The 17,740-nt window shown below is 42.7% G+C and overlaps 2 protein-coding genes across 2 annotated transcripts; both read left to right on the plus strand.

Moving 5' to 3' along the window:
- Positions 1 to 522: 522 nt before the first annotated feature.
- LOC127684612 (cystatin-14) lies at positions 523 to 4,419 on the plus strand. Its single transcript, XM_052181512.1, has 3 exons — positions 523 to 738; positions 1,923 to 2,033; positions 4,339 to 4,419. The coding sequence occupies exons 1-3, from the start codon at positions 523 to 525 to the stop codon at positions 4,417 to 4,419; spliced, it is 408 nt and encodes a 135-aa protein (XP_052037472.1).
- A 3,641-nt stretch (positions 4,420 to 8,060) lies between these two features.
- Positions 8,061 to 10,999, plus strand: LOC127684613 (cystatin-12-like). Its single transcript, XM_052181513.1, has 3 exons — positions 8,061 to 8,255; positions 10,077 to 10,187; positions 10,919 to 10,999. Exons 1-3 carry the CDS (start codon positions 8,061 to 8,063, stop codon positions 10,997 to 10,999), a joined length of 387 nt encoding a protein of 128 aa, XP_052037473.1.
- Positions 11,000 to 17,740: the final 6,741 nt, after the last annotated feature.

Consider the following 17,740-nt stretch of genomic DNA (forward strand, 5'->3'; position numbering starts at 1 on the left):
AGATGTAACTGCTGGCTAAAGAGGGTCAGGACAATGAGGCATCACATGCACATTGCTGGCCTTGAACTTGGCAGTTGGTGTGTGCTGCAGGCAACAGCTGATTCCATTTCCCAGGAATGATGGTTCATCAGATTTCTCAGGAGTTCCTCTGACTCTGGGAACCCTTTCCAACATTGTGTAAGGATAAATGGGTCAGTGCCTCTAGGCTGCAGCATAAGTGGTGCCTGTCTCTGCAAAGGTTAGGGGATAGCTCCAGAGATGTGCATGCAGAGGGTATTTTTATGGATGTTTGCCATGCTGGGGTTTGTATCACCACAGGGTTGGGGACATCGCCTTCTGTTTGGGGTGGTGAGAAGGGATAAGGCAGGGGAGTGGAGATAAGGGCTTAGAGAGAAGAACAAAGGAGGCTGTCAGGAGCACAGGGCTCTGGTGGGCAGGGCCGGATGGAACCCTGAGCCTACAAGGGCTTTATCAACTGTGGCTGTAACATCCTTTACCCTTGTGTGCCCAGCCCCTAGGCTGATGCTAAGGGCAGTCATGTTGTGGAAGGCTCCCATGCTTGTAGGACTGATTGTGCTAGGCATTCATATATGGACCATGGACAAAGAATTTCTAGATGTTACTAAGGACCTAGATTATTTTGTGGCATCTGTGGAGTTTGCTGTGGCCCAGTTCAATGACAACAACCCAGAAGAGAACACATACAGGTTGTTAGCAGTTGGGAGAGCCCAGAAAAAGGTGAGTCCACGTGCAGAGCTTTATCCCCTCATGAAGAGCCCTAGGCTGGGGCTGGGGTGTGGATGGGCATCACAGGGACTCGTGAGGAGAGTACTGGACCTACAGAATACTCTACAGTCAAGGATCTAGAGATACCCCCTGACCAAGGACACATATCCTTTTTCTCTGTGTAACTCCATCTTGGGCTGTTGTTAAACCTGGGCCCTAGGCCCTGGGGCTTAGGAACCCTTGGTACCAAACACTTTACCACCTCTAGCTGCCTCACAGCCGTGGAGTTGCAGACCTAGCTCATCATGTGGGACTGAATATGGAGGTGTGGAACAGATGTGATGGAGCATGTTCTTAGTGAGTGCCAAGCATAAATGTAGGTAAAGACTTCTAGTGTGTTTTGTTAAGTTATGTTGTGTGTTTGATGTGTGCTGTGCAATGATAGGCATGCCATTACCTGTATCGATTGCTAAGTGCCCAGTTTATTCAGTTTTTTTTTTTTGGCAATCTCCACATCAATCTACTGTTATGAGTATTCTTTTGTGGTAGGATTTTCTGCTTGGGTGCTCTCTGGATTTTCATGTATATTTGTTTAAAGGTATTCCAGTCATTCTCAACAACTTCTCACAGCATCTTGAGAGAACTTTAAAACTGGACGATGTGACTGCGCATTCAGCACAGTGTGTCTCTAAGAGGAGCACTTGCAAACAGTCATCGCTCACATGAAAGACAATAGATCCCCCCCCCCCCCCAGTTCCTCACACCCCACCAAAGGTGGAGTCCTGCCTGTTTCTTGTTCTATATCTAAGGAGTGACTTAGAAGGCACTTCTTAACCTAACCCCTGCTGCTCAAGTGAATGAGAGTTGCCACATCATTGTGTGTCGTTGCAGTGAGTGCAGGCTGCTTTCTGTGTAGAATCTGATTGTGATCCTGTGAATGTGCCATACCCTACATGTTCATGCCCTGTAGAGTGCCAGCCTTCAGCTGGAAGTGCAGAAGACAACTGGTACGAGTCTTGTGGCTCTCAAAGGCACATTGCTGTTAACAAACACTGATGGCCCAGCCACATAAATGTCTATTTAGAAGCACATGCATATTTCAAGCATTTGCCCATTTTCTACTTGATCTTCAGGGTTTTTTGTATTTATAAAAAAAAAAGTATTTATCAACTTTTTGTGTACTTTCTTTTCTACAGACGTGGACAATGATTTTTTTAATGGATTTGGAGATGGGCCGCACAGTTTGTAAGAAACATGATGAAAACACCCATAATTGCCCATTGCTACAAGGCTCTGGAGAAAAGAAGGTTAGAGAATAAAACTATTTCCAATTATAACTGATCTTTTGGGAATAATAAGATAATCAGGCAAAGTCTGGGACAGGGCTTAGGGAAGGCGCGGGAACATCTAGGTAGAATGAAGAGACATCACAGGCTCTCTCACTGAAAACAGAAATGACCGTCTTTCGCCCATATTTATCTATTTATTACTTTATTTTATTTAACAATATTTGTATTAATTCCTTGAGAATTTTATACCATTTTGGTTCTCCCATAACTCTTTCCATATCTACCTTCACTGCTTATCTTCATATCCTAATTTTTTATTAATCCATTGAGTCTGGCTTGTGCTACCTATCTATTACTGGTTGTGGGGTGATTAACTGGATGCAGTTGACCTACCAGGAGCTACATAGAAGGTGCGATCTTTTTTTGTTTTAGGATTTCAATTTTTAATTAATTAATTTATTTACATCCCAAACACGGTTTCCCCTCCTGGGCCCTCCTTTTAAGGGTCCCTCCCTCCATCTCCCTCCCCTTCTCCTCTGAGAGGATAAACCTTCTCCTGGGTATCTACCCCCCTCCAGCACATCAAATCTCAGCTTGATTAGGCACATCCTCTCAATTGAGGCCAGACCAGACAGCCCTAAGATTGAGCTGCCTGACCGCCCAGATGCCGGGGCCTCGGTCCAGCCCATGCTTATCCTTTGGTTGGTGGCTCAGACTCTTGAGAGCTTCCAGGGGTGGAGGCTTGCTGATTCTTTTGGACTTTCTGTGGTGTTCTCATGTGCTTCTTCCCTCTTGGTTTCGAGGTGGGCTTTTTATTGGTTGGCCTTTCATTCAGTCTCTGCTGCATCCCTGCATTTATTTTAGACAGGGTAGGTTTTGGGTCCTAAGTTTTGTGGGTGTGCTCGTGGCCATATCCTTCCACTGGGGGTCCTGCCTGCCTACAGAAGGTGGCCTCTTCAGGCTCCATGTCCTCACTGTTAGGCATCTTGTTGCCACCCGCATTGACTCCTGGGAGTCTGCCCTATCCTAGGTCTCAGAGACTTCCCCTCCCCACCTCAGAGAGCTACAGCTTTCCATACATTCTTCTAGCCCTCTGGACCTCTCTATTGTCCTTTCAGGTCTAGGTTACCTCACTCAGGATGTCTCCCTGCATCTAATCCTGCCTCTCCGTAACCCTCCCCTTCCCTTCTCACCCATTTCCCTTCCTCTGCCTCCTATGATTATTTTGTTTTTCCTTCTAAGTGCGATTCAAGCATCCATGCTTGGGCCATCCTTCTTGTTTAACGTCTTTGGGTCTGCGGGGTGTTTCATGGGTATTCTGTACTTTATGGCTAATATGCACTGATCAGTGTGTACATACCATGCATGTCCTTTCTGGTCTAGGTTACCTCATTCAAGATGATATTTTCTGGTTTCTTCCATTGACCTGAAAAATTCATCATGTCCTTGTTTTTACTAGATGAATAGTATTCCATTGTGTAAATGTATCATGTTTTCTGTATCCATTCTTCAGTTGAGGGACGTCTGGGTTGTTTCCAGTTTCTGGCTGTTATGAATAGAGCTGCTGTGAACATGTCAGAAGGTGTCATCTTAAGCAGACAGAGCCTGGTTCCCAAGCCTAGGGCACCCCTCTACTGCAGATTCCTTCCTGGCTTCCATTTATTATAAACCGTGCTTGTGTCCCTTATTTGGCCTTTAGAGACAATCAGGATTCGGGAAGATAAAATTCTTCCTGTGATCATCAGCCCCAGTATCTTGGGGTTAGGAACTATGTAATTTATCCACGTACTCTGACTTTCACGGTAGATTCTGGGTGATTTTCAGTGACATCACTATCCTGTCTGACACATAATTCATGGAATCTGGGACCTTGAGGATCACTTTCTATTGCCGGACTCTGTCAGGGTTTGCTTTCATCTTCCAACTAATGGCCTTGAAGCAGAATCATTTGGGGTGGTTTGTACTACTGTGCTGTTGGGAAGTGCCTGATGAGACCTTCATTCAAGCACTCCTTTCATTCCTTCAGGATCCTTTGGATGGGGAAAACCATCCACCACCATAGATTGCAGGGTAGGAAGATGTGAGGACAGGATGCTTCAGGGTGAAGAACCCAGACAGGTGTTTTTACAGTAGCCTCTTCCCTCAGCTATAGGGACTTTGTGACTTGCATCCATTGCCCTAGCAGGGGTCTGAGCTTTATGCTCCTTGCTTCTGTAAAATGGTTGTTTCAGCATTATTTTTGGAAAAAAAATTTCATCTTGCATGCTCCATTATCTCAATCATTAAAATGTTCTAACTTATGTATTATGGTTATTTTTTTCAGGTGCATTGTGTTTTCCAGGTAGATGCACGACCTTGGTTTTCCCACTTCACCATCCTGACTAGCACCTGTGTGCCGACATAAGTATGGGGGAGGGGCTTTGGTTACATATAGTATTCTCCCTTCCTCTGGAGTATGACTATCTGTAGCCCAAGGTCTGTGTAGTACTAATGCAATTAAAAGCATCTCACAGCATCTTCTGGCTCCCTGAGCAGTGCCTTGAGTCTTCTATGCTGTTTATTTGCTAAGGATACCATCCTCAATGATAAGCATTTTTTTTATTGCCCTGCATGCAGGTATAGATTTCAGAATAAATCAGACTCTTCAGTTCATGTGAAGCAATGCATGTAAGGGCTGGACTGGTTGATTTGTGTTCTCTTTCATTTACATATTCATTCATTCTTTAATTTGTCTATGCCCCTCACCTATGCATTCATAAGGAATGCAGAAGTCAGGCATAGTGGTGTTCACCTATAGTGTAGCACTCTACAGGAGGTTGAGGGAGAGGATCTTAGAAGCCCACAAGCTGAAGATCAGCTTAGGCAACACAGTAATGTTAAAACTCACAAAGAAAATGAAAGAAAAGTAAATGAAAGAATACAGAACACTTTACTTAGGGAATAGTCATTTGTCTCCTCATGCTTCTATGTCAGGAACCAGGCTCACAGTGGTGTTCATTCTGCAGTGGGACCAGGCTCAGACTCAGGTGTGGAGGGAAAGAGTAAATAATAGGCTAGGAAGACCTTGGCCTCCTGAACAGCACAGGCTATCTGATAGGACTAGAAGTAAACATGAGGTTCAAATGGGAGAGTTTCAGGTACCTTTCTCAGTAACTGACATATCCACAGAGTCAAAATCACCAAGGACCACCTAAGTTCAGTATGCGCACTGTTTTGAACCTGTGAATAACCATGTTTTGGTCCACAATTGAATTCTTCATGAACTTCAGAGAATGAATGTCATGTATAGTGTGTTCTCTGACTACCGTGAAATTCATCAAGAAATTAAGGAGGGAAATACTTGAACATTTAGCTTTATATCTCTAAGTGCTAATATCTTTAAGTGCTAGTAGAGTGAGCCCAAGTAGAATAGGATGTTTTTAAAAATACATAATTAAAACATTCTCAGTTCTTTTAAAAAGAGTTTTTTTTTTAAATTTTTATTTATTATAACTATGTATGTGTTTCTGTCTGTACATGTATGTCTATATGCCCATGCATGTGTAAGTTGTGCCTGCATGTGTGTGTGTATGTGTGTGTGTGTGTGTGTGATGTTGGGGACTATGGGTTTGTTTGAATGTGGGCATGCACATATGAATACAAGGGCCTGCAGAGCTAACTGGCATAGGTGCTGGGATCCAAACTCCAGTCCTCTAGAAGAGCAGTAAATACTCTTGATCACTGAGTCAGCTTTCTGGGCTCCATTCTTATTTATTTGATAGAAAAATTGAATGTATGGTGTGTGTGTGTGTGTGTGTGTGTGTATTCATGTATGTACATACTGGTATGTGGGTGCCATAGCACATGTATGGAGGTCCAAGGACAACCTTGGGTGTTGGGGCTCACTTTGTACCTTTCTTGAGATAGGCTATCTTTTGTTGCTCACTGGTTGGTGTGCCAGATTAAATGGCTAGTGAGCTTCATGGGATTGTCCTGTCTCTGCTTCCCATCTTGTCATAGGGACACTGATATTGCTGATATAAATTTCCATACCTTAGATTCATGTGGGCTCTAAGGATTTGAATTCAGATTCTTATGCTGGTGTGACTAGTGCTGTGCCATCTTCATAATCCTCAATACATTCTGAAGTGATAAATCAGTGGATTCTGCTGCCATAGAACTTCAAGAGACATGCTGGACTTTAGAGAGCAGACAAGACAGCAGATGATTACATTGGATTCTATATCAAGACCACCCTTGTCCTAAATTCTTGTTTGAATCCAGAAAAAAAAATACTGAGTGGGGGTAGTGGACTGTAATAAAAATATATAAAAGAAACAGTTCCTTAGGAGAAATAAAACAGTTACTAACCTTTGGTAAAGTAAATATAGATTTGAAGAAGACAGTCAACTCACAGGCTTCAATGAGAAGGAATCACAATAGATCTGGAGACCCCAGAGAGGTCATGGTAAGATATGATGAGCCTGTTGCTAGAAAGGGTAAATTTAAAAATATGTAAAAGTCTACTCTGGTGGGGATGCAAAGGGCTTCGGCATGTTTGAAGTACTTTGGGGGGAAGGATGTCATTGTTGTTAGGACCCCTTGTCATCATCATTTTTTCTTTTTTCTTTTGTTTTTGTCAACTGGGCACAAACTAGAGTTATCTGTAAAGAGGAATCTAGGTTGAGAAAATGTTTCCATTAGAGTTCCTGTAGAAAGTCTGAAGGACATTTTCTTGATTAATGGTTGATGTGGGAGAGTCCAGCCCTTCGAGATGCTCTCAAGTTGTGTAAGAACGCAGTTTGAGCAAGCCACCAGGAGCAAGTCAGCAAGCAGCAGCCACGAATGGCCTCTTTGTCAGTTCCTGCCTCCAGATTCCTGCTTTGAGTTCCTGCCCTGACTTCTCTGGATGCTGGATTAGAAACTATAAGAGTAAACAAATGCTTTTTCTCCTCAAAATGATTTCTGTCATGCTGCTTTATCATGACAATAGGAACCTAACTAAGACAGCATCCACTATCAGGCCTGAGAGATCATTTCCTCCTGCCTGGAAGCAGTTGGAAGGTGTTTTCAATCGTGTCCACATCCTGTCCCTTTCTGTAGCAGAGTGATAGCTCTGCTTCTACAGGGTCCTCAAGGCCATGGTTACGTTCTGGATTTTTTTTTTTTTTTTATCTTCAAAGTTCACATGTCCTGGTCTCCCAGACATGGAGGACCATCTGAGGATGAGTCCTTTCCCATGCTGGCGATCTTCATAGCACTCCACCTTACTTATCCCTTGCCTTATTTACTTCTCATCAGTTTCCCTGGAAGTGAGGCAGAGTATGGAGCATTTCTCCCGAGAACTCGGGCAAATGGCAGATCTGGGTCTGGATGCCTACTAGCAGATACCCCTTTCTGAGTCCAATCAGCTTCTAGGCCCCTGGCCGCCATTTGTGTTCATTTCTGCAGATCCATTTCCTCCCATTCTGATTCTCCCTGGTACTGGGCTGCAAAACACAGGCCCGGAAGGGCCTCAGGAAGGAGGCAGAGGTAATGACTTGGCCACCAGACTACAGACATGGCAGAGAAGATGATTCCCCAGTCGTGACTCTGACCCTTCCCACTGGGGTCCTCTGAGGCTCCAAGGTCATGGGCATTTGGTTTTTAATTCCAAAGTCCTACCTTACCTCATGAGAGTTCCCGTGAATTCAGAATAGTAAGGGTAAACGGGTTGGATTTATAATCCTGAACTCCACTCAGTTCTTATCAGGGATGGGCAGGGTGGGAAACTGGGGGGCAGGCAGGCTCAGAGATGTGCAAGCAGAGGGTATGTTGTATAATACCGTGAGCCTGTAGCTTATGTCACCAAGGTCTGGAAAATGTGGACTCCCCTTCTGCCTTCTGCTTTCAGACAAAGGGTGGGTCAGGGTGGAGGAGTAGAGATGCCACTGGCAAGATGCCCTAGTCAAAGAGAGGCTCTTAACACCCCAGGGCCTCTGGTGGGCAGGGCCATGTGGGATGTGCATCTCCGTCACTCCTCCACCCATGCATCCTCAGCTCTGAGGGCCGACTCTGAAGACAGCCATGCTGTGGAAGGCGGTCCTGCCCGTGGCATTCATTGTGCTGGGGATTCGTGTTTTCAGCCTCAGGTTTATAGAGTTCGACAAGAATGATAATCACTTTGTTGTTTCTGTGGAGCACGTCGTGTTCCACTTCAATGAAAACCAGGATGATGATTTTGCCTACAAGTTCCTGAGAGTCCGGAGAAGCCTTCGTGAGGTGAGCCTGCTTCCTGCCTGGTGCCTGCATTCATTCCAACACCTGGCAGGGGTTGGACCTGGGGGACCTCTGGGTTTGTAGTTAGTTAAAAGCAAGGCTTTTATTTGAAACTTGTTAAAAACATCCCTCAATTTAGTGCTAAGAAAAGCTCCAAACTTTGGATTTATTTTAAAGTGAGTGTAGCCTCTGAAAAGCAGGGGAGAAAGGAGGCACCAATGTCTCAATCTGAGTTCAGGGTGAGAGAAATTGAATCAGGACTGAGGGATATCAGAGCAGCAGGGAGACAGGTGACGATAGCGGCTGGCACCAGAACTAGAAGAAACAAGGTCTCCCACAGCAGACAGTTGGTAGCAAATGCGATGTGATGACAGGTGAGCTGGCCCTTGCTCAGCACGGTAGGAATGTATACCGGGTTCCTGGCGATGGGAGTATTATGGCTGGGATGACGTTTGTGTAGGCAGTAAGCTGTGGATCCATTCTTTCGCACTACTATGCTGGTCCCAAATCCTTGAGTAAAATACTAGGCCAGGCGGGATGAATGTGATGACACATGATCATGGGAGCAGGAGAAGGTAAGAAAGTGATGGCTCTTTGAGTGGGTGGGAACTTAACTCACTGTGTGTGCTATGTAGGAAAGATGTATGTGACAGTACCTGTGTGCTGTTAGTGTGTGTCAGATATAAGTGCATCAAAGTGTTGTTGGTGAGTTGAGGCATGTGTATGACGTTGTTGATGGGTTCTTGGTGTGGTTGTGTCCTGGCTCAAGTGTGCTGTTTGTTAGTAGTGGGGATGAGGATATGGCCTTGTTCTTGACATGAGTTCATATTGCTGTCATCTGTGTATATTCCTGAATCCCTGAACCCCAGAATTTCCAGCTCTGCTGTGCGAGGCATGTGTTCCACCCTGAGAGGATTTCCTGGTTAGATTTCTCCATGTTAAAAGGTTTCTTGAGTTTTTAAACACCTCTGTTTATGGAGATATCCTATATAGGATTTTAATAAGTTTGAGACTAGCGTTGGGATAATTGACAGTTACTTTATTTCAGTACTTGCAAGATGAGTGCTCTGTGAAGTTAGCACTTACGTTAAATATACAACATCAAGGGACAGGCATGCTCTCTGCTCATGACAGATTGGCTCACCAGTGTCCTACTCTAGGTCAAGGAGTCACTCAGCAGTTACCTCTGATGCAGCTTGGGTGAATGTTTGATAATCACAATAGTTATGTCCTGTGTGTGGCTGTGCCATGCACAGGTTCCTTGCTGTGGATTTAATTGTGTAAAGATGTTGCACCCTGGATAGTCACTACTCCGCCACTAAGAACTACTGGGCATTTACCGGGGGAAAATAGACTGAGAAAAGACTTGATGCTTCCACTGTTGTACTTAATAGACATTTGGGGATCAAACTTTGTTCTTTGAGCATGATAAGCACACACTTTCCAACTGAGCTATATCCCCAGATAAATGGATGAATCTTTTGTGAAGAATTAAAAGAAAATTTTGGAAAAAGATTAAAAGGCTACTGGCTGTGGAAGAGTATGCCAGTAACCCGTGTACTTAGGTAACCGAGGAGCGGTAAGATCAAAAGTTAGATGTCATCTTGAGCTATACTGACTGTCTCAAAAAGCCAAAATAACAGCAACAAAGAAAAAATAAACTTACCTTCCATGTCCTAAATCAGAGAGACAAGATAGTAAGTGCTCTGTGTTGTTTATTTTCTCTGTTTAATTTTCATAGTTTCTGCTTGTTTTCTATCGAACTCTCTTTCACGTATTTCCAATGAAATATTTTCTAACAGTTTTACAATTTCTTCTTGGCAGAAATTTTCACTGAAATATTTGGTAGACCTGGAGATGGGCCGTACGCTTTGTGGAAAATATGATGAAGACATTGACAACTGTCCATTGCAGGAAGGTCTAGGAGAGAAAAAGGTTTGGGATTAAATTAACCCCCTCTATTGACAATCTTTTGGGAAAGAATGCAGAAAGGACCATCTTACACAGGCAGAGCCTGTCGCTCCATGTTGGGGCAGTCCTCTGCTCATATTGCAGCTGTCTGGCCACAGGCAACCTGTCTGTGAAGGAACCTTCCCTGTGGTTCCAGTCTTATGCCATCAGAGACCTTTGAGGTTCAGGAAAACGAGAGGCTCATGTGTTCTCCTCTTAGTCACCAGCCTTCCATTGTTTGCTTTTTAGGGGGAGCGAGAACTGGTTTGTCTGTCTGCTTGCTTAGGCTTTCCCTTTAGCTCATGGCTGTCAAGGGTGGCTCTTGATGACAACCTTGTACTACTCTTCTATTGGGGAGTTCCTAAACAGATACTTTCGCAAGCAATTCCCTGGCTTTCAAGACCCTTGGGAAGGGGAGAAGTTGACCTATCCCCTTACGAATTGGGGACACTGTGAGGACAGAATGCCTTAACATGAGTGACAGCCCCAGAAAAGTGCTTTTTTTTTTTTTCAGGAGATCCTGGGCTCAGGTGGGGGAATTGTTGCAACTTACGTTATTGTTGTCACAGAGCTTTGAGCTTCATTCGTTGCTCAAACCTTGCTATAGGTTACCGTGTTTTAACTTTTCTCATTTCTTTTAACTTAGTTTTTATTATCTAGATAGCTTTAGTGTATTGCATTTTTCCAATTTATGTTTTGTCACTTTTTTTTTTCAGGTACGCTGCACTTATATTGTGGAAACTCAAGTATGGGTTACTAAGTTCACTGTCCTGAACAGCACCTGTGAGCAGACTTAAGTGGGACAGGGGTCTTTCTGTGCCTACAGCTAAAGGACCCTTTCCTCTAGAGGGTAACTGTCTGTAGTCTAGGGTCTCTTTAGTACCAACACAATTAAAGTCGTCTTACAAAACATTCTGAGACTCTAAATAGTGCTTAAAGTTTTCTGTATTGACGGTTTACCAAAGATGCCACACTCAGTGGTAAGCAATGGAGATTCTATAATCATTATTATTGCTCTATGTGAAGTGCAGAGTATTGAGTAGATTCTGTGTAGTAGTAGTTGACTGTTTATTCCAAATTTTCATTTATTCATTTTTCCATCATTTTATATTTGTATGTAGTTCACTCATTCATTCATACATTCATTCTGCAATTTCTCTATAACCCTCATGTTCAAAAGAAAGGCAGAACATTCTTATAGGGAGCAGCCATCTGGATCACAGTGGATGATCCTTCTGCAGAGGATTGGAGGAAACATACTCCTGACTCCTGTGTATCTCTCTCTCTCTCTCTCTCTCTCTCTCTCTCTCTCTCTCTCTCTCTCTCTCTCTCTCTCCCTCTCCCTCTCTCTCTCTGTGTGTGTGTGTGTTTGTGTGTGTGTGTGTGTGTGTGTGTGTATGCATGAGTGTGTGATTAGAACTAACAATGACATAGATTTTACCCCTGTGGACACTGATGGCTGCTGACAAGAACATTTTCCTAATAGATAGTCTCAGTGCTCTTACCTATTCGCTGAAGCCCTGTTTCTCACTCAGGTTCCAGTATGAACTTCTATTGCTGTCTTCACTATTCACTGTCCTAAGAGAGGCACAGTTTTGCCTTTAGGCTGAGAAATACTCTACCTCCTCAGATTCTGGGAATGATCTTGGAAGGACAAAAGATTGACCAGTGGGAGGGTGAAGCACTACAGTGAAGTGAAGGCAGTGGCAACACTAGACGAATACTCAGAATGTAAGGCTGGGTGGTCTTTCCTATCTCGTGTCACTGATCTATGTTGAAGAATCAATTCTTTCTGGGCCTTCCCATTCCTGTGAGTTTGTCATGGCGCTCATGGGACAAAGTTATTAGAAGGATCTCTGTGCAGCTCCTTGAATGTAGCACAATGTCTGGCTTTGGCCCTTTGATATGTGTATAGGATTTGGAACATCTCAACATCTGGCTTCTATTACTACATTACAGCTATGTGGTCAACATAGCTGGAATCTTGTGAGAGCTCTAAGACTTGAAAGGTAGAGCTCTTGTCCTTGGACCCAATGCCCTTTCTGATCATTGTTCTTAGGCAGGAACACTCCCCCAGTCCTATTTCACTTCAGGAAGGCTCCTGACCTGCTTAGTTTTCATGATACGTATTTTGTATTCTGCTTTGATACACACAAAATCCTCCTTGGTTCATTTTACATTTGTCTTGGAGATTAAACCAAATATCTGTCTCTACTACAATAAAAAAAAGAACAAAAACCAACCAAACCAACACTGAGTAGATTCTGTGTCTCTAGGACATAACACATTAGCTGCTTGGCTTTTACAGCTAAAGTTGTAAGATAGCTCTCCAAAGAATTCTAGAAACCAAACTAATTGCAAGGAGTGTTTTGCCTGTGGTCTCCATTTGACTGATCCTAGCTTCCATAGTATGAAAAAGAAAAAAAAAAGATCATCTTGTCAACTTCATTGAGTCAATGCTCAGAGCTCATTGCTAGGGCTTGCAACGCTATGTGTGTCACCCTTGTCTTCTGATGAAACCAAATTAGTAGTGTTCAAAGACCATCTGCATTCACACAATCATAGCAGCACTGTTTCTAGTAGCCAAGATATGGGAACAACCTAAATGCTCATGACACATGAACAGTTTAGGGATTATGTGCCATGTATGGTGAAATGTTCTTTAGTCATGAAAAAGAAAACTCTGCCATTTATGAGAGGGTGGATGGATCCTCAAGAGATAAAACAGACATATAAAGACAAGTATGGCAAGACCTAACTCATAGATGGAATTTAATGAAAACTCAAATCCACACTGAGAGAGAGGGAGTAGTAGATGGTAGTAACAGATATTACTAGGTGGGATATATTGTTCAAAGAACACAAATTTTCTGGATGGTTACTTATAATAATTTTTTTTTACTAATTGAAATCTACCATCAGAGTAAATTTGAAGTGTTTTTATTACAAGAAAAAGTAATTATGTGAGGTGATACATACTATAACTATTTCCTCATAGTAAACATTTCATGATGTAATATTACATCAAAATATCTTCTCTCTAAAAGTATATTATTGTTATCTATCAACAACATTTCAATAAAGCTAGGAATAAAGGTGAAGAACATAAACACTGCCACTATCCTTCATCACATAAAAGAACACTGTAATCCTCAAAGGAGAGGTAAAACTGATAGAAATTTAAAAATTGGAGATATATTTCTAAGATTAAAGGCGCAAAGTAAGCCAAAGCTACATAAGAAATGGCTTCATTTGTACAGTAGCTTTATTTTAAACATCATTAAGAACTTTGAAATGGTTTTCCCCTTCCACTGAAGTCACTTGTCTGGATATGTGCACAAAAGAGATAAAAATCACTACCTATTGAAGATTTTGTACTTCCTTGCTCAGTGAAGCTTTACTCAAAATAGCTGAGGTGGAAATAATTGAAATGTCTGAATGAGTCAATAGATCAAGAAAATGTTGTATATGTACACAAAGAAATAGTATTCAGCACTAGGAAGAGATTATACCATTTGCTACAACATGAATCGACTGAAGGACAACCATGTTAAGGAAAGGTAAAAGTTACCCTATTGTGGTGGTTTGAATGAGATGGCTCCCATAGGCATTAAAAGCTCATTTCCCTCTTCCACTCCCCCTCCCTCCTCCCCCTCCCTCCTCCTCTTCCTCCTCCTCTTTTTCTTCTTCTTCTTCTTCTTCTTCTTCTTCTTCTTCTTCTTCTTCTTCTTCTTCTTCTTCTTCTTCTTCTTCTTCTTCTTCTTCTTCTTCTTCCTCTCTCTCTCTCTCTCTCTCTCTCTCTCTCTCTCTCTCTCTCTCTCTCATTCCCTCTCTCTGCCTCCTGCTTGTGCACCAGATATTGTAAGCTCTCAGTTACTGCCCCAGTGTCATGCCCACCATCCTATTGCTAAACTTCTGGCTATGGTAATTTCTTGCACTCTATCCTTCTGGAACCATGAGCCCCCAAATTAAATGCTTTCTTTAATAAATTGCCTTGGTCATAGTTTTTGTCATATCAATAGGAAGGTAACCAAGACACATGTGTAGTAGGGGAGGGGACAGAAAATGGAGAGTTGTGAGTCAAAGAAGTGGATCTATAGAATGAACAAAAGTCAAAAATACAAAGTGGACATGAAGGATGAACATATGTGGAGAAGCATGATTCTGTGCCAAACATAAACACTGGAGTAAACAAATGTATTGTGCTCTGGAGTTTAGCTGAATGTCTAGAATTTAGACTATGATCTAGACTCTAGATCACAGAGTCTAGTCAGTATTTTCCGCAGAGGGAAATGTGTAATTTGTGTGTAGAAGTGATGTTTCCATTGGCTTCCATTGTTGGATGCAAGGCTACATTGAATACCTTTCAAGGTATTTTTTTTTTTTTTTTGCTTTATGACTTGAATTGACATTGTTGAGACAAATATTGAAAACATAATGATTTTAAACATTTTAAGTATTTTGTCAAGTTGTTTTCCAAAATGATTGTACCACTTTACAACCTCAAAGTATATTAAGAGTATATTTCGGTCTGGTCCTACAGAGTGTAGGATCCAGTCCTGAGGCCTCTGGCAGGAGCCTTCAGGTCCCCACTTCCGGATCAGGAACAGCCTGGGCCATGGCACCCCATATCTAGGCTGTGCAGGAGGCCAGTTGTGCACCCAGAGGCCAGCTGGGAGGAGGCAGCATGCTCTGGTGAGTCCGGCCCTGCAGAGCTGAGGATCCAGTCCTGAGGCCTCTGGTGGGAGCCTTCTGGTCTCTGCTTCAGGATAAGGAAGAGCCTGGGCCACAGCACCCCATCTCCAGGCAGTGCAGGAGGCCAGCTGTGCACCCGGAGATCAGCTGGGAAGAGGCAGCTTGCACTGGTGAGTCCAGCATTGACAAGACCAACTAACACCAGTGAGAACTAGATGGCAAAAGGCAAACGTAGAAACATTACTAACAGAAATCAAGGCAATATGGCAGCATCTGAACCCAATTCTCCATTAACAGCATGTCCTGGATACCCTAACATACCAGAAAAACAAGATTTGGATTTAAAATCACTGGTCATGATGCTGTTACAGGATCACATGAAGGACATAAATAAATCTCTTAAAGAAATTCAGGAGAAAATGGATCAAAAGTTAGAAGCCCTTACAAGGGCAACACAAAAATCATTGAATGAAATTCAGGAGAATACAGAAGCCAATAAGGAGGAAACACAAAAATCACTTAAAGAAATACAGGAGAACTTTGGTCAACAGGTTGGGGTCATGAATGAGGAAATATAAAAATCTCATAAAGAATTACAGGAAAACACAAACAAGCAAGTGAAGGAGCTAAGCAAAACCATCCAGAATCTAAAATCAGAAGTAGAAACAACAAAGAAATCTCAAAGGGAGACAACTTTGGAGATAGAAAACCTTGGGAGGAAATCAGTGGTCATAGATGCAAATATCAACAACAGAATACAAGAGATAGAAGAAAGAATCTCAGATGCTGAAGATACCATAGAAACCATGGACTCAACAGTTAAAGAAAATGCAAAATGCAAAAAGCTTGTAACCCAAAACATCTAGGAAATCCAGGACACAATGAGAAGACCAAACCTAAGAATTATAGGCATAGATGAGAGTGAAGATTTACAACTTAAAGGGCTGCTTATCTTCTTTTGGGTTTGATGAAAGAAGGTTACTATCTTGCTTTTTCCAGGGTGAAGTTTCCCTCCTTGTATTGGTGTTTTCCTCCTATTATCCTTTGTAGTGCTGGGTTTGTGGAAAGATATTGGGTAAACTTGGTTTTGTCATGGAATATCTTGGTTTTTCCATCTATGGTGATTGAGATTTTTGCTGGGTATAGTAGTTTTGACTGGCATTTGTGTTCTCTTAGAGTCTGCATGAGATCTGCCCAGGATCTTCTAGCTTTCATAGTCTCTGGTGAGAAGTCTGGTGTGATTCTGATAGGTCTTCCTTTAAGTATTACTTGGCCTTTTTCTCTTACTGCCTTTAATATTCTTTCTTTGTTTCGTACATTTGGGGTTTTGATTATGATGTGACAGGAGGTATTTCTGTTCTGGTCCAGTCTGTTTGGAGTTCTGTAGGCTTCTTGTATATTCATGGGCATCTCTTTCTGTAGGTTAGGGAAGTTTTCTTTCATAATTTTATTGAAGATATTTACTGGCCCTTTAAGTTGTAAATCTTCACTCTCATCTATGCCTATAATCCTTAGGTTTGGTCTTCTCATTGTGTCCTGGATTTCCTGGATGTTTTGGGTTACAAGCTTTTTGCATTTTGCATTTTCTTTAACTGTTGAGTCCATGGTTTCTATGATATCTTCAGCATCTGAGATTCTTTCTTCTATCTCTTGTATTCTGTTGTTGATATTTGCATCTATGACCACTGATTTCCTCCCAAGGTTTTCTATCTCCAAAGTTGTCTCCCTTTGAGATTTCTTTGTTGTTTCTACTTCTGATTTTAGATTCTGGATGGTTTTGCTTAGCTCCTTCACTTGCTTGTTTGTGTTTTCCTGTAATTCTTTATGAGATTTTTATATTTCCTCATTCATGACCCCAACCTGTTGACCAAAGTTCTCCTGTATTTCTTTAAGTGATTTTTGCATTTCCTCCTTATTGGCTTCTGTATTCTCCTGAATTTCTTTAAGTGATTTTTGTGTTTCCCTTGTAAGGGCTTCTAGCTTTTGATCATTTTTCTCCTTAATTTCTTTAAGAGATTTATTTATGTCCGTCATGTGATCCTGTAACAGCATCATGACCAGTGATTTTAAATCCAAATCTTGTTTTTCTGGTGTGTTGGGGTATCCAGGACATGCTGTTAATGGAGAATTGGGTTCAGATGCTGCCATATTGCCTTGATTTCTGTTAGTAATGTTCCTACGTTCGCCTTTTGCCATCTAGTTCTCACTGGTGTTAGTTGGTCTTGTTGTCAATGCTGGACTCACCAGTGCAAGCTGCCTCTTCCCAGCTGATCTCCGGGTGCACAGCTGGCCTCCTGCACTGCCTGGAGATGGGGTGCTGTGGCCCAGGCTCTTCCTTATCCTGAAGCAGAGACCAGAAGGCTCCCACCAGAGGCCTCAGGACTGGATCCTCAGCTCTGCAGGGCCGGACTCACCAGAGCATGCTGCTTCTTCCCAGCTCTCCTCCAGGTGTGCAGCTGGCCTCTTGCACTTCATGAAGAGAGGGTGCAGAGGCCCAGCTTCTTCCTGATCCCAAAGTGGAAATTGGAAGGCTCCCACCAGGGGCCTCAGAACTGGATCCTCTGCTCTGCAGGGCCAGACTCACTAGAGCACTCTGCTTCTTCCCAGCTGGCCTCTGGGTGCTGAATTGATCCATTCTTATCTCCTTGTACTAAACCCAACTCCAAGTGGATCAAGGACCTCCACATAAAACCAGACACACTGAAACTAATAGAAAAGAAACTGGGGAAAACCCTTGAGGACATGGGCACAGGGGAAAAGTTCCTGAACAGAACACCAATAGCTTATGCTCTAAGACCAAGAATTGACAAATGGGACCTCATAAAATTACAAAGTTTCTGTAA

This window comes from Apodemus sylvaticus, chromosome 5 (genome assembly GCF_947179515.1).
Source record: "Apodemus sylvaticus chromosome 5, mApoSyl1.1, whole genome shotgun sequence".
In the NCBI taxonomy this organism is placed as follows: Eukaryota; Metazoa; Chordata; class Mammalia; order Rodentia; family Muridae; genus Apodemus; species Apodemus sylvaticus.

Excerpts from the sequence above, each read along its gene's own strand:
- LOC127684612 (XM_052181512.1), top strand. The coding sequence starts at position 523 with ATGCTAAGGGCAGTCATGTTGTGGAAGGCTCCCATGCTTGTAGGACTG. Across the intron at positions 739-1,922 it reads TTGGGAGAGCCCAGAAAAAG|ACGTGGACAATGATTTTTTT; the intron begins GTGAGTCCACGT and ends TCTTTTCTACAG. Across the intron at positions 2,034-4,338 it reads AAGGCTCTGGAGAAAAGAAG|GTGCATTGTGTTTTCCAGGT; the intron begins GTTAGAGAATAA and ends TATTTTTTTCAG.
- LOC127684613 (XM_052181513.1), top strand. The coding sequence starts at position 8,061 with ATGCTGTGGAAGGCGGTCCTGCCCGTGGCATTCATTGTGCTGGGGATT. Across the intron at positions 8,256-10,076 it reads TCCGGAGAAGCCTTCGTGAG|AAATTTTCACTGAAATATTT; the intron begins GTGAGCCTGCTT and ends TCTTCTTGGCAG. Across the intron at positions 10,188-10,918 it reads AAGGTCTAGGAGAGAAAAAG|GTACGCTGCACTTATATTGT; the intron begins GTTTGGGATTAA and ends TTTTTTTTTCAG.